Source organism: Saccostrea cucullata, unplaced genomic scaffold (assembly GCF_032062105.1).
Source record: "Saccostrea cucullata isolate Sc308-1 unplaced genomic scaffold, CSIRO_AGI_Scuc_v1 ctg298, whole genome shotgun sequence".
NCBI classification, from domain to species: domain Eukaryota; kingdom Metazoa; phylum Mollusca; class Bivalvia; order Ostreida; family Ostreidae; genus Saccostrea; species Saccostrea cuccullata.
Window position 1 is genome coordinate 255833 of NW_026926095.1, and position 12430 is coordinate 268262.

Consider the following 12430-nt stretch of genomic DNA (forward strand, 5'->3'; position numbering starts at 1 on the left):
CTTTACTTCCTTATAGCTGTGGCCCAGTAAAATTCACAAATGGCAGATGTACTCCAAGATCGGGAACGTGAAAAAAAGGTATTCCTAATGTTGTGTTAGACTTTCATTTAAAAAAATAATAATTATAAGATAACCCATGCTTCAAACCAGAACACGTTTTATTTTTTACAGGTAAAATTTTATGTCTACTCCAGCATAATATATGCCTGATTATTATCATTATCTAAATGTTTAGATCAACGTTAATATGTCAGTGTGAAATAATGAGGTTTATACTTATTTCCATTTTTGGACAAAAGAAATGTTTAACGTCACAATATGCATATTTAAGTGCAACAGTGATAATACAAGTGGGTCAATAGCCCTGGAAGCTTATACACAAAGTCAACACGATATCCTGTTGTGTGCATTTTCCTGCACCAATTACGTCAGGAAAGTAGTGCACTTGTCAGGGCATGTTTTGATAATTATGGAGTCGATCATGTACATCATTAGTATAGAAGAAGTGATATTTCCTTACATGAACAATCATAAATTTCAAATTCAAAGGCCATTAATGAAAAAAAAACCCTTAAGAATTGATCAATCTTTTAGAAAAAAATACAAAATGTAGCTTATAAATGTTATAGTAAAATCCGTAAGAATTGATAAATCTTAAGAAAAATATACAAAATGTAGCTTATAAATGTTATAGTAAAATCCGTAAGAATTGATAAATCTTTTAGAAAAATACATAAAATGTAGCTTATAAATGTTATAGTAAAATCCATGAGAATTGATTAATATTCTTTTAGAAAAAATATACAAAATGTAGCTTATAAATGTTATAGAAAATCCGTAAGAATTGATAAATCTTTTAGAAAAATATACAAAATGTAGCTTATAAATGTTATAGTAAAATCCGTAAGAATTGATAAATCTTTTAGAAAAATATACAAAATGTAGCTTATAAATGTTATAGTAAAATCCGTAAGAATTGATAAATCTTTTAGAAAAATATACTAAATGTAGCTTATAAATGTTAAAGTAAAGTCCATAAGAACTGATAAATCTTTTAGAAAAATATACAAAATGTAGCTTATAAATGTTATAGTAAAATTTTAAATACTTTGATTGCCAGTATACTGCTCTACTATATTTATTTTTCCAATGTTTACACAATTTTTAATGGATTAACCAAAAATCCGCAATTTGAAGAAATATACCAGAGCACATTCTACCCTATGATAGACTTTTTTTTGCAAACAGGGTCATTTTATTGATCATAGAACTAGGTAAATGTTGACTTTAATGAAATTGTTGATGTCCTTGTATCATTAACTTTTTTTATCAATAACCTTCCTCGTATTTTTCAATCTTAGGTCATGCGTTTCAGATAACTGAGAGACAAACTCAATATGTAGATGCTTCATTGATCATAAACGTATTGCTACATGCATTGTAAATATGTAAGAGAAATTGACCATAGAAAAGTATGTCATCGCGTTTTTCATAAAGTTTTTATATATCTTATTTACCAGCGATGTTTAGTAAAACATTTAAATATAAAACAGTCTTGTCTGTGTCTGATTCTGTGGAAGAAGTTAACTTAATATTGTCTATACAGTTACTGTAGATAAATCGTCGTCATGTATATAACTGTCAAATTGAGGGCCTTCTTTTTTCCAAAATTCCAATAATAATAATAATTAAATCGAATAAATGCTTCATATCAAATTTTTTAAAAAAGTACTGCTTCTAAGAAGGCAGAATAAGTACCGATGGTAATTCTAATAGATTAATGGAAGATATTGTCTCTAATTAAGAACTACATCTGTAGATGTTGTCAATATCAAATAGAATAAACTGAAGAAAACATTGTTGTTCGTAGAGAAGGCGACTACAGGAGGTTTTTAGAGGGCGGTTTACGGAGGAACAGGCTAGAAGGCTTTTAGAATATCATGAATGGAGTCTAGAACTCACAGTGAACTTCTTATTTACAGGTATTTGGAAATTTCATTTCTTAAATCAATGAATGTTTAAGATTTTAATGAGGTTTTCAAGTTACAATTTAACAATTTACTCAGAGATACATGTACATATGATACCCTTTTTAGACAAACAATCTTTGTTACATAGTAAGAGTTATCCGATATGAAATACAAAGATAATAATCAGTAAGTCCATCGAGTCAAAACAGATCAGGGGCAAAGCAAACACAGACTAAAACATCTGAAGTGGGATAAGATGCCAAGGAGAAGTAAGCATCCCTTTTGGACCACTCACATCAACTGTCTGTCCTTGTCATGATTGAGCAAATGGAAAAATATGCGGATAATTTAGTGTGAAAATAATGACCTTGCAAATATAGTATGAAAATGTCAGTCAGCATGGATTTAGTGATTGTTTTTAATAACACTGGCATTGTATCGGCTATAGAGCTTGCAAAAAATACTAACGTTTAATAAGACGTTAAATAAGACTGTTGATATTCTTTTGCATCAACCTGTTTGTGAATATCTTACCTCATTTTTCCAGACATTATTCGTATCTAAAGTATGCTCTTGCGTATTGAATAAACTGGGACACTGCGGTTAGGCTTTATGCAGGTGTTAATGGTATATTGCTTCATACATGACATAAGTTAAGCTGACATTAGGTATATAGATAGATGACTGGCAGTTCCTTACCTTTTTATTGAATTTCAGAACGTTTACTTTTCAAAGAAATGATTGTGCATAATACACAGGAATCAGAATATAAAGCAAATGGGTACCATAAAGGTTTTTGGTATCGGTGATGGTTAAAAAATTTTATAAAATTTTGCATTTGAGAATAACTAAGCCTTTGTCTGAGGTTCAGAGCAGGTATTTCTGGTTTCATTTGAAGAACTATCCAAAGCACAAGTTTTTCCATTGCAAAGAACAATAAATGTCATCTGAACTAACTCCTAAAAATTGCGATATCTGTCATTTTGAATTTGGGATGCTAAACTATACTTTGAAGCTTACTTAAGCTAGAATGGTTAAACTGTCGGTGAGAACTCTTGCAAACAAAGTTTGGGGAAAAACTTTATAAGGGATTAGCCCATTGGGGTATATAATGAATATCCTTCTGAGTTTCAGATAACCATTGGTGTTCGAGGTTATTCACCTCTTAAAATCGGATTAGGGAGCTTTTATTACTCTTTATTTTTGCGCTCACCAGTTCAGAAAGTAAATGTCATCTTCAACGAATTCATGTTTAACCTTTTTTGATGAGTAAGTAATTGAAAATAGAACAAGATATATATTCGCCTACATATAATAAAAATAATGCGGCTTAGCCTCGTTTAATTTTACCAGGTATTAAATTTTTAATAATATCATTGACGTTGAGTTGCTTTTATTACGTTAACATATGGTTATATTTTTCATATGAAAGCTAGTTTGTCTTCTGAAAAATTTTTCTCTGTATATATGTAGGACTTTGTTGTTATTTGAACTGATAAAATAGACAGCTCGGTTTATTCATAGAAACAATTTGTAGATGATATACCTTAAATTATTTTCTATGTCTGCTTTACAAAACTAACATATATTTTTATCGCAATATCAGCAAACCAAGAGGAAGTTAGGAGAGTTTCCCAAAGCGACGACGAAGGGGTAAAACTTTGCAAATTAAATTACAAGCAATGCTTAAAATTAAATTACAATGTGAACTATATCCTTGCATATACATTCAATATTTTTTTTAAATTTCCACTCATCTTAAAAGTTTTTAAGACTTATTATTGGATTAAGTTCCTTCAAGTTGATAGTGTTTAAGAAAAAAAATGAAGGTTCTGTTGTCGAAAAACACACGACAATATGTAAATTTCCTATACTAAATCCCCGGTACAATTTTGTTTCAGTGGCAGATCGTTTTGAACAACAGGGTTTGGCGGGAGCTTGCCAGACAGGCGCAGATACCGGATATTGACATTCGACAGTTTGCATGCCAAATCTGTAACAGCGTATGGTGGCGCCGTGTTCCGGGAAGAAAACCTGTACGTATGTATGTTTTGAACGCATTAACACGCTTAAAGGTTGTAATGTTTTACAACAATTTGGCTAAATAATGTAGCATATCTATAATAATAATTTTAATTGCATAGTACACCCACATGAAGGGTCAAGAAATACAATATTCATCATAGTAAAAAAAAAAACGAAAACAGAGAACAGTGGATGTAAACACAATGAAAAAATTATGAACAGTTTCATTTATACTGCCTCCTTAAGTTTTGACGGTGTGACCAAAACCATAACATTTATTTCTACGTCTGGATAGTCAAACTGTTGCTCTAAATTTATTTTGCAAATGGTTTCCCTAAAATTTCAAAAATCTCTACCTGAATATATCTTTGTGTAAAATTATTGTCGGGAGAACGTTTCATCTCCTCTTGGCTCAGTCGGGTTCAAACGTCACCAATGGAGTACTCATTCGTAGTGTAGATGGTGTGAAGTGATCATGGTCGTTGGCATAAAATCCTTATGCAGAGTATATTTACTTCCCCAATTTGCCTGCCTGACTCACATTTCACTCGTAGAGTACCGAGGGGAAGAGACTGTGTGGTTTCCTCGATCCAAGATTCTTACAATATAGTGATCAAAGTAACAGTTACTTTAAGTTACGGTAAAGTTTATTATAATAAAGTTTTTGACTTATTCACTAAATCTGGCCAGTAGAGTGCTCTATGTTAAAGGGTCTTTGATTCCAAAGTCCTTTGCTATAAAAGCGGATCATCAAAGATGATCACAATTTCAACAATGTCTAGTTGTATTTTGTATTGAATAAAATCAATAGTTTTGTATGCATGCATGTTTCTATTCTCTGCATTTTAAAAAATAATATTGAAAGTTTTTTGCTTCTTGTATTAAATTTCAGGTTTCTAAATGTCATCGATGTAAGAAAAAATATGACGCGATACCCAGAGAACGGGAATGGGGTGTAGCACAATTTGAATGTGACCAATGTGGAAATGTCTTTATGTAAGTCTTTTACTTAATTATTGATTTTTATCATGATCAAAAATCTACCATATGTCATATAACATATTAGAGAGATACATGGAAAGTTTCCCGTCAATTTGATTGTTTGTGATATTTCTTTTTTTTAAAAATTGATACTTTTTGTACAACGTACTTCACTGAAAAAAAAGAACTAGTGAAAGTCACGAAGAAGACTAGTAAATTTACTGTCCATACAATCACTACCTTAGAAGTAGTTTTACTAGGCATTCGGTAGATTTAATAGATAATATTAGTAAATCTAAGAATTTATAAGTAACTTTCACTCGGTATTTAAGTATCTTTATGACCACTACTCCACTTTTCACTATCTTAGCTAGTAAACAGAGTGATTACTAATCATGAAGAATGCTTTACTAGGCATACTAGTTAAATCAACTAGGTATTTCTCTCAGTGTTTAGGGAAGTTGACGAAGGAAAAGCTGCCATCTTATAATGAAATTTGTGGAGATAACGAACAGTATTCGGGCTCAGTCCATTAAACATTACAAAATAGGAGCGGACTGCAAAACGAACCTCGAAAACATAAGATGTGGGATCAGCTGTCATGGAGGGATGAGCATCCCCCTGCTTCTAATCATATTCGGGGAAAAACGGAAAAAATGCGTTGACAACTCAGTATGCAAACAATGGCCTAACAATAATATTAAAAGAAAAACGAATGCTTCAATTTTGGAAGGTTTGCCAAATGCGTTTCGATATGCAATCAGAATACCTTAAAAAGTATGAACGATGACTTAAAAGATATGCATAAAGATAGGAAATATAAGTATTATGACGATGAAGTTGTGTGTTTTGCTTTTGTTTTTTGTAGGCAGAGTAATGATTATAAAAGTAAGGAATTAAAATAATTAAATTTAGTAACTTTGTATTGTACAGGGTTCCTATCATTCTTGTTACAAAGGATATGCATCTGACACTTTCATATAAAAATATACAACTTCTATGTCCTTAAATTGTTTGACTATCTGACCCATATTTTTTTAAAAAATAGATTAAATAAAAACTATTTGAATATATGGAGTAAAATTTGCTTTACATATTATTATGATTTTATACGATATTATTGGTTACATTTTTTTTCAGAGGATTTGGACAAATGAATAATAATTTTAGCCCTTGTTATGCTTGTGGAAATAAAGTTGCACCTGCTAGAATATTTCCTAAAAGACGTAGTACTGGAGAAAGCAGAAGGCGAAGTACCCATTCCTGTTATGCCCACAACTGCTTTAACAGAGCAGGTAATTATATCCTCCTCAATAAAAACTTTGTCAGAGCAGGACAACAGAGCAGGTAATTATGCCCTCCTCCATAGAAACTTTTTCTGGAAATTTTTATAATAATATTTATAACATTGCAACATGAATTTCAGATCTTATTCTATAGTTTTGCATTCATTTAATAACCGTATTTTGTATCATACTTAAAACTTCAGTAAAGAGCATTGGGTATGTTTGAATTATGACTCTATGGAATTAAAGAAATGGAAATAAAGATTTGGATTTTCTAAAATTGCCTTATAAAGCTAGAAGTAATTACTTGACTGAAAGAATGGTAATGGGGTATTCAGTATATGGGCTGTCAGCTAAGTCAGACTGAGAAACATTCTAAAAGCAAGATTGAATTTTTTGGAGAGGCCAAACCATTATTTTTAAAAACGGAATGAAGTTGACGTTAAATCTTCTATGACGTGTAAATCTAAAAACCTTATATACTGTATGACGTGTCCTACATGTGAGGAAAATTATATAGGACAAACCGGAACCAAATTAGCCGATCGTGTTCGCGTGCACAAACAACAGATTAAGGATCCGACCATACGAAACACGCAATGTAGTGAACACTTTGATTCTTGTGGCAAAGGACATTTTTATATATTTCCTTTTTACAAAATAAAAGAGGAAAATGAACAATTACGGAAAGCCAAAGAACAATATCTTATAAATCTGTTTAAACCAAAATTGAACTGCTAAAAGGAATTTATATCAAATTATTTTATTATGTACATTTTATATAAAATGTCTCCATTATTGTACATTTATGATAGGCGCTTAACTTTGATCAGATGAACTGTTAAACTTTATCTGTGCGCCTCATTTAACTGTGATTATTATTACGTCACAATCATTATGTTTAACGTTGCCTACATAACGTCACGAGAATGACGTCATAATGTAACTTGTTTACAATTTCAAATCTACTGATGAGCCCGCATGGGGCGAAAGCGCTTTAGATAAAAGTTTGAGTTTATCATTTGAATTTGGATTTTATATATATATATATATATACACGTATCTTGATTCTAGTTTAACTCTCTCTGAACTAGATAATTTTTGTTTTCAAAACATTATTTGAAATTAAGAAAAGTTTGAACTTATCTAGGTGATGTTCTACCTGGGATATGTGTTCATCCTAGATCGCAGTGTCCAAAAGTGGTCACACCCAGTGCTGGGTATAAAACAATGCACGTTAGCGGGGTGTTACATATCATATATAAGATATATCAACAGTTAAAAAGTAATAGTGAAGGTGAATGGAAAAAAAAAAACTAAATGTGTGAGAATCTACATTCCTTACTCAAGATGACCTGGCATCATTTTTATCAGGCAGCAGTCGTCCAAACCTTTCAGATATTGAGGAAGACAATTAATAGCACTCATCTAACTGTATTTTTCTTTTTGCTTTTAGCAATTTTTTTTAGGTCAACTTAGATACTTAGTTGACCTATAGTAGTTGTGTTCGTACGTGTCATATCTTTTTATTAAAAAAATTAAAAGGTGGGAGATAACAAACAGATCTAAAAAAAAGACAAAAACAATAGAAAACTATGAAGAGGGCATCAACACTGACCCTATCAACATCCTTGAGGTGGAATCAGGGGTGTAGGGGGAGAAAACATCCCCTGTTGATCAGGCACATCCCCTTTGAGCCCTATGTATTTGATTCGGAACATTCCGTAGTCAAGTTCTTTATGAAAAAACAAATATATATAGAATTATAATAATAATAATAATAATAATAATAAAAATATTATACACTTATCCACTGCTTTTAGCATACTTTTTTTATCAAACTTAGACACTTAGACCTATTCCCCGAGGGCTTGCCCGTATTGTATTGATGTCTTGTCAAGGGTTTAAAAAAATATACAAAGTGGATAAGCGTTTTATTATACTGATGTATAATATAATTTCTGAGGTATAAAAAAAATAAAATAAAAAAATAAACCTGAAAACGTCACAATGCTACTGAAGTCATTATGACATCATCAGTTTAAACATTTATCGCTGGAAATCAAAATTGGCGGCAACAATTGCATGAATATTTTCCGAGGGTGGATAGCAAAAACTATACCCCGGGGTATAGCTTTGCTATACGTGGAGTATAAAGGATAGTTATTTTACCTTCTGAACATTATATAGGAAACATTTTAACAGAAGTATAATAATAATTATTATATAATCATATTTGTGAAGAAATGTTGACTTAAAACAGTTTGTTGAAATTCTTGCAGCATAAAGTTATCTGTCAGCAGTCAGTTTAAAAGCTGACTGTACTCGGAGCATGCTATTTAGTATGGGAAGTGGTGACAAAACAACTTATGTATTACACCCTCCCAATGCACTCCTTGTTGACAGAAAGAAGCTAAGACTTGGGTCTAAACTCCCACATAGAAATGTATAGGGTATGAAAAATAACATTTTAAAGGATAAAACGCCTATAAAATGTCAGATCGATAAGTTATATACCTCTTACATCAAAGATTTAAGTGTTTTAAAAGCAATGCCGGAAACAGAATTTGTTAGCATAATGGTGTGAACATTGTTTTCCCTTTTAATGATAAACAATGTATCATGAACGTTTGAAAGAAAAAAATATTTCCAGGAAGAATTATGCTTCAAATTATCAAATTATTCTGAAGATGCCCTCAAAAGGAGTACAAAATAAAGTGTTTTTTTCCTCGACGAAATGATTTTTAACAAACGAGAAAAAAGAATATGTTAAAAATGATCAGCAGGAAAAGAAATATTTTTTTTGAAATTCATATACTGATTAGGTCCTGCCTCTTTAAAACCAATATTTAATGTAGTGACATAATTTTAAGGCTTCATAATGTTCAAATGACATTGAAATGTTATACATATACTGTACAACTGATTTATGTATATACGTTAAACCTATGAACTGTATGGTTCTTGGCAATAAACAATACAATGGTTTGCTCATTCAAAATCATTTGCAACTTATTTTCATAGATAAGAATTCGTACATGTATTACTCAACTTCTTCATATATTTCTTATTAAACAGATTAAAATGTACTGTATCTTCATGGAATACTTTTCCAACATTTCTTTTTAATTTTACCAAATTAATTTGTGAATGCCTATATATAACATATGACCTTTTCTATTAAAATGTTCTTACTGGTGCAGATTATAACAACTTAAAACAGAGTTGAGACTTAAAATTATAAATTGTAAGAGGACTTAAATTTACATAGGGAGAATCCATCATCATGTTATACTCAGTCATTCGTACTAGTGTGTTCTCTTAACTGGCCATAACTTTCTTATTTTTCAATGAAATTTGGCAAGTATGGATTTATTTTTCTTGTAAAAGTATGGTCTTTCTTAATCTAAAATGATAAATTGTAAAACTGAAAGAGGACATAAATTTACATAGGAAGAATCCATCATCATGTTATACATATAGTCAATCGTACTAGTGTGTTCTCTTAACTAGCCATAACTTTTTCATATTTCAATGAAATTTGGCAAGTATGGTTTTATTTTTCTTGTAAAAGTATGGTCTTTCTTAATCCTAAGTGATTAAATTGTAAAACTAAAAGAGAACATAAATTTATATAGGGAGAATCCATCATCATGTAATACACAGTCAGTCGTACTAGTGTGTTCTCTTAACTGGCCATAACTTTTTCATATTTCAATGAAATTTGGCAAGTATGGTTTTATTTTTCTTGTAAAAGTATGGTCTTTCTTAATCCTAAGTGATTAAATTGTAAAACTAAAAGAGAACATAAATTTATATAGGGAGAATCCATCATCATGTAATACACAGTCAGTCGTACTAGTGTGTTCTCTTAACTGGCCATAACTTTTTCATATTTCAATGAAATTTGGCAAGTATTGGTTTTATTTTTCTTGCAATGGCATAAACTTTCTAAATCTTACATGATAAGTTGTAAAAGAACTGAAATTTACATGGGGAGAATCCATCATCATGTCATATTCAGTCAATCGTACAGGTGTGTTCTCTTAACTGGCCATAACTTTTTCATATTTCAATGAAATTTGGCAAGTATGGTTTTATTTTTCTTGTAAAAGTATGGTCTTTCTTAATCTAAAATGATAAATGATAAATTATAAATTTCTTGTATTTAGTAATTCTAACTTTATCAAAGTATTTGTTTATATATATTTTTTGAAACATTTAAGGAAATGAGAGACTGTTTTCTACTCAAGGCTATAAGTTTTAAAAATTTAATAAATTATTGAAAACGGAGGAGCTTTATAGCTGCCTTATAGACATAATTTATATTCAAAAACAAATATTAGATTTTATATAGTCAGTCCGTACCTGTATGCGTATTGAATGAATTTATTAGAGTCCTTGATCATGCTGACCAGTGAAACCTTGAGGGCTATAGGTCTTTTCTTATTTTATTTCATGTAAATTTGCTTGGTGTGGTATTTTTATTCCATAACACCTTCCAAACGCTACCAGTTCGTCTTCTTTCATCTCTTTTTTTATGATTTAAATTTATTAAGTACTGTTCCGTGTAAGAGTCAGGCAGGGTCCCATGTTGGGGTTACACACTTTAATTTTTGAATCTGTTTATTTCTTCTCAATTTTCATGCAAATTAAACATATTGAAATATTTGAATAAGAAAAAGTTCATTTCGTTTGTATATTTGTGTTATTTACACTCAAGTTATATTGATGGATTTGGTTAAATTCCTATATAATATCATTACAATTCATCCTTTTTGTATCAATAAAACACAGAAAAACATCATTGCATATAGTTTTCCATGATAAAAATATTTTCACCTTAGTATATGCTTTTATATAAAATTCTTGATTTTATGTGTTTTCTTCATGCTAACAAGTATACAGCTTCCAAAGTTAAGCCCCTTCCTCACATTTAACTGTAAGAGTTATCTCCCATTTCCCATAATGCAACAGGGCATCAGTAATGGATGCCTCCATTGAAAAATGTTCTATCAGTGTTTATACTTCAAATTGCTGTTCTATTTCACCTTTGCATCCATCAGAAAAAAAATTGATTAGATTAAAAGACTGTAAGAGAGGTATTGTATCGCATCTGTTGAAAAATGGGATTCGATCTGGCATGAAAGGAGAGGCTGATGTGTTCAGTGAAGCAGACCTAATATGTAAGCGTGTGGGACTTTTCACTGTTGAGGAAACATTTACGGTATGTCCCTATCACAGAGACTTTCTTGGTGTACATTGGCGCGCCAAGACCACTTGTCAGTATCCTAACCACCAGGGAAATGCCAAGCCGTATCGGAGTTTCAACTCTCTTATGTCTAAGCGGATGGTTTCCGAGTTTGGTACTTTAGTGCCTATAGGTTCTGGTAAGTTAATTTATATTCCCTTAGATAATTTAATCTAAATTTTAAAAATATCTTAAGGAAAGCACAGGAGACTTGCACAGCTCTTCTAGATGCCATTGCTCCTCATCAAGGAGAGATACTTAAGAAGATGACATTACCAAAGTCGGAAGCTGATGATGATGACCTTTTTCGTGTTGTCGGTGAACTGTACCACAATATCAAGGATGCAGATGTGAAATGTCAACTTTTGTCTCTAATAGTAAATAGATGTTCAAAGGCTGAACTGTTGACAAAGTTTCCAGAGGTCACAAAACATCAGATAGATAAAGCCAGGAGACATGCTTTCGTAAATGGTCCTGGATCAGGTGTTCAGCAAACAGTATCTTCTCAACACAGACAAAGAATCAATTTTGCAAAGTTACAGCATGCAGTGGAATTTTTCAGTGATCCATCATTCAACCAGATTTCATCATACACTACAAGGAACCTAAAGCTAGATTCTGGAGACACCTTAGTAATTCCTGATGTAGTTCGGACTATGATCCATTCAAATTTGATCAAACTTTACAACACATACTGCGCCAATAATAACTTTGAGCCTCTCAGTGAGTCCACTCTATATGAAGTCCTAAATGCATGCAGTGCATCAAAACGGAAGTGCCTGAAAGGACTTGATAACATTGCTGTTGATGGATCTTCTGCATTTGACAGTCTGACTAGCTTAGTTGATAAACTTGATGAGCCTCAGCAATGGAAAAAAGAACTGAAGGAAAAGCTGTTCAATGCTCGACTGTACTTA

At 31.4% G+C, this 12430-nt stretch overlaps 1 protein-coding gene across 1 annotated transcript; it reads left to right on the forward strand.

The window, feature by feature from the left end:
• Positions 1–7737, forward strand: LOC134270755 (shiftless antiviral inhibitor of ribosomal frameshifting protein homolog). The gene is made up of 9 exons (XM_062752996.1): positions 1–78; positions 1871–1982; positions 3577–3623; positions 3872–4006; positions 4888–4991; positions 6117–6271; positions 7413–7498; positions 7541–7559; positions 7592–7737. The coding sequence occupies exons 1-9, from the start codon at positions 40–42 to the stop codon at positions 7678–7680; spliced, it is 786 nt and encodes a 261-aa protein (XP_062608980.1). The 5' UTR covers positions 1–39; the 3' UTR covers positions 7681–7737.
• The last annotated feature ends 4693 nt before the right edge of the window (positions 7738–12430 follow it).

What these genes read in the sequence shown, in the direction of transcription:
- LOC134270755 (XM_062752996.1), top strand. Translation starts at nt 40, where the DNA reads ATGGCAGATGTACTCCAAGATCGGGAACGTGAAAAAAAG. An exon ending in AGTGAACTTCTTATTTACAG is followed by an intron (nt 1,983 to 3,576) that starts GTATTTGGAAAT and finishes TCGCAATATCAG; the next exon opens with CAAACCAAGAGGAAGTTAGG. An exon ending in GTGTTCCGGGAAGAAAACCT is followed by an intron (nt 4,007 to 4,887) that starts GTACGTATGTAT and finishes ATTAAATTTCAG; the next exon opens with GTTTCTAAATGTCATCGATG.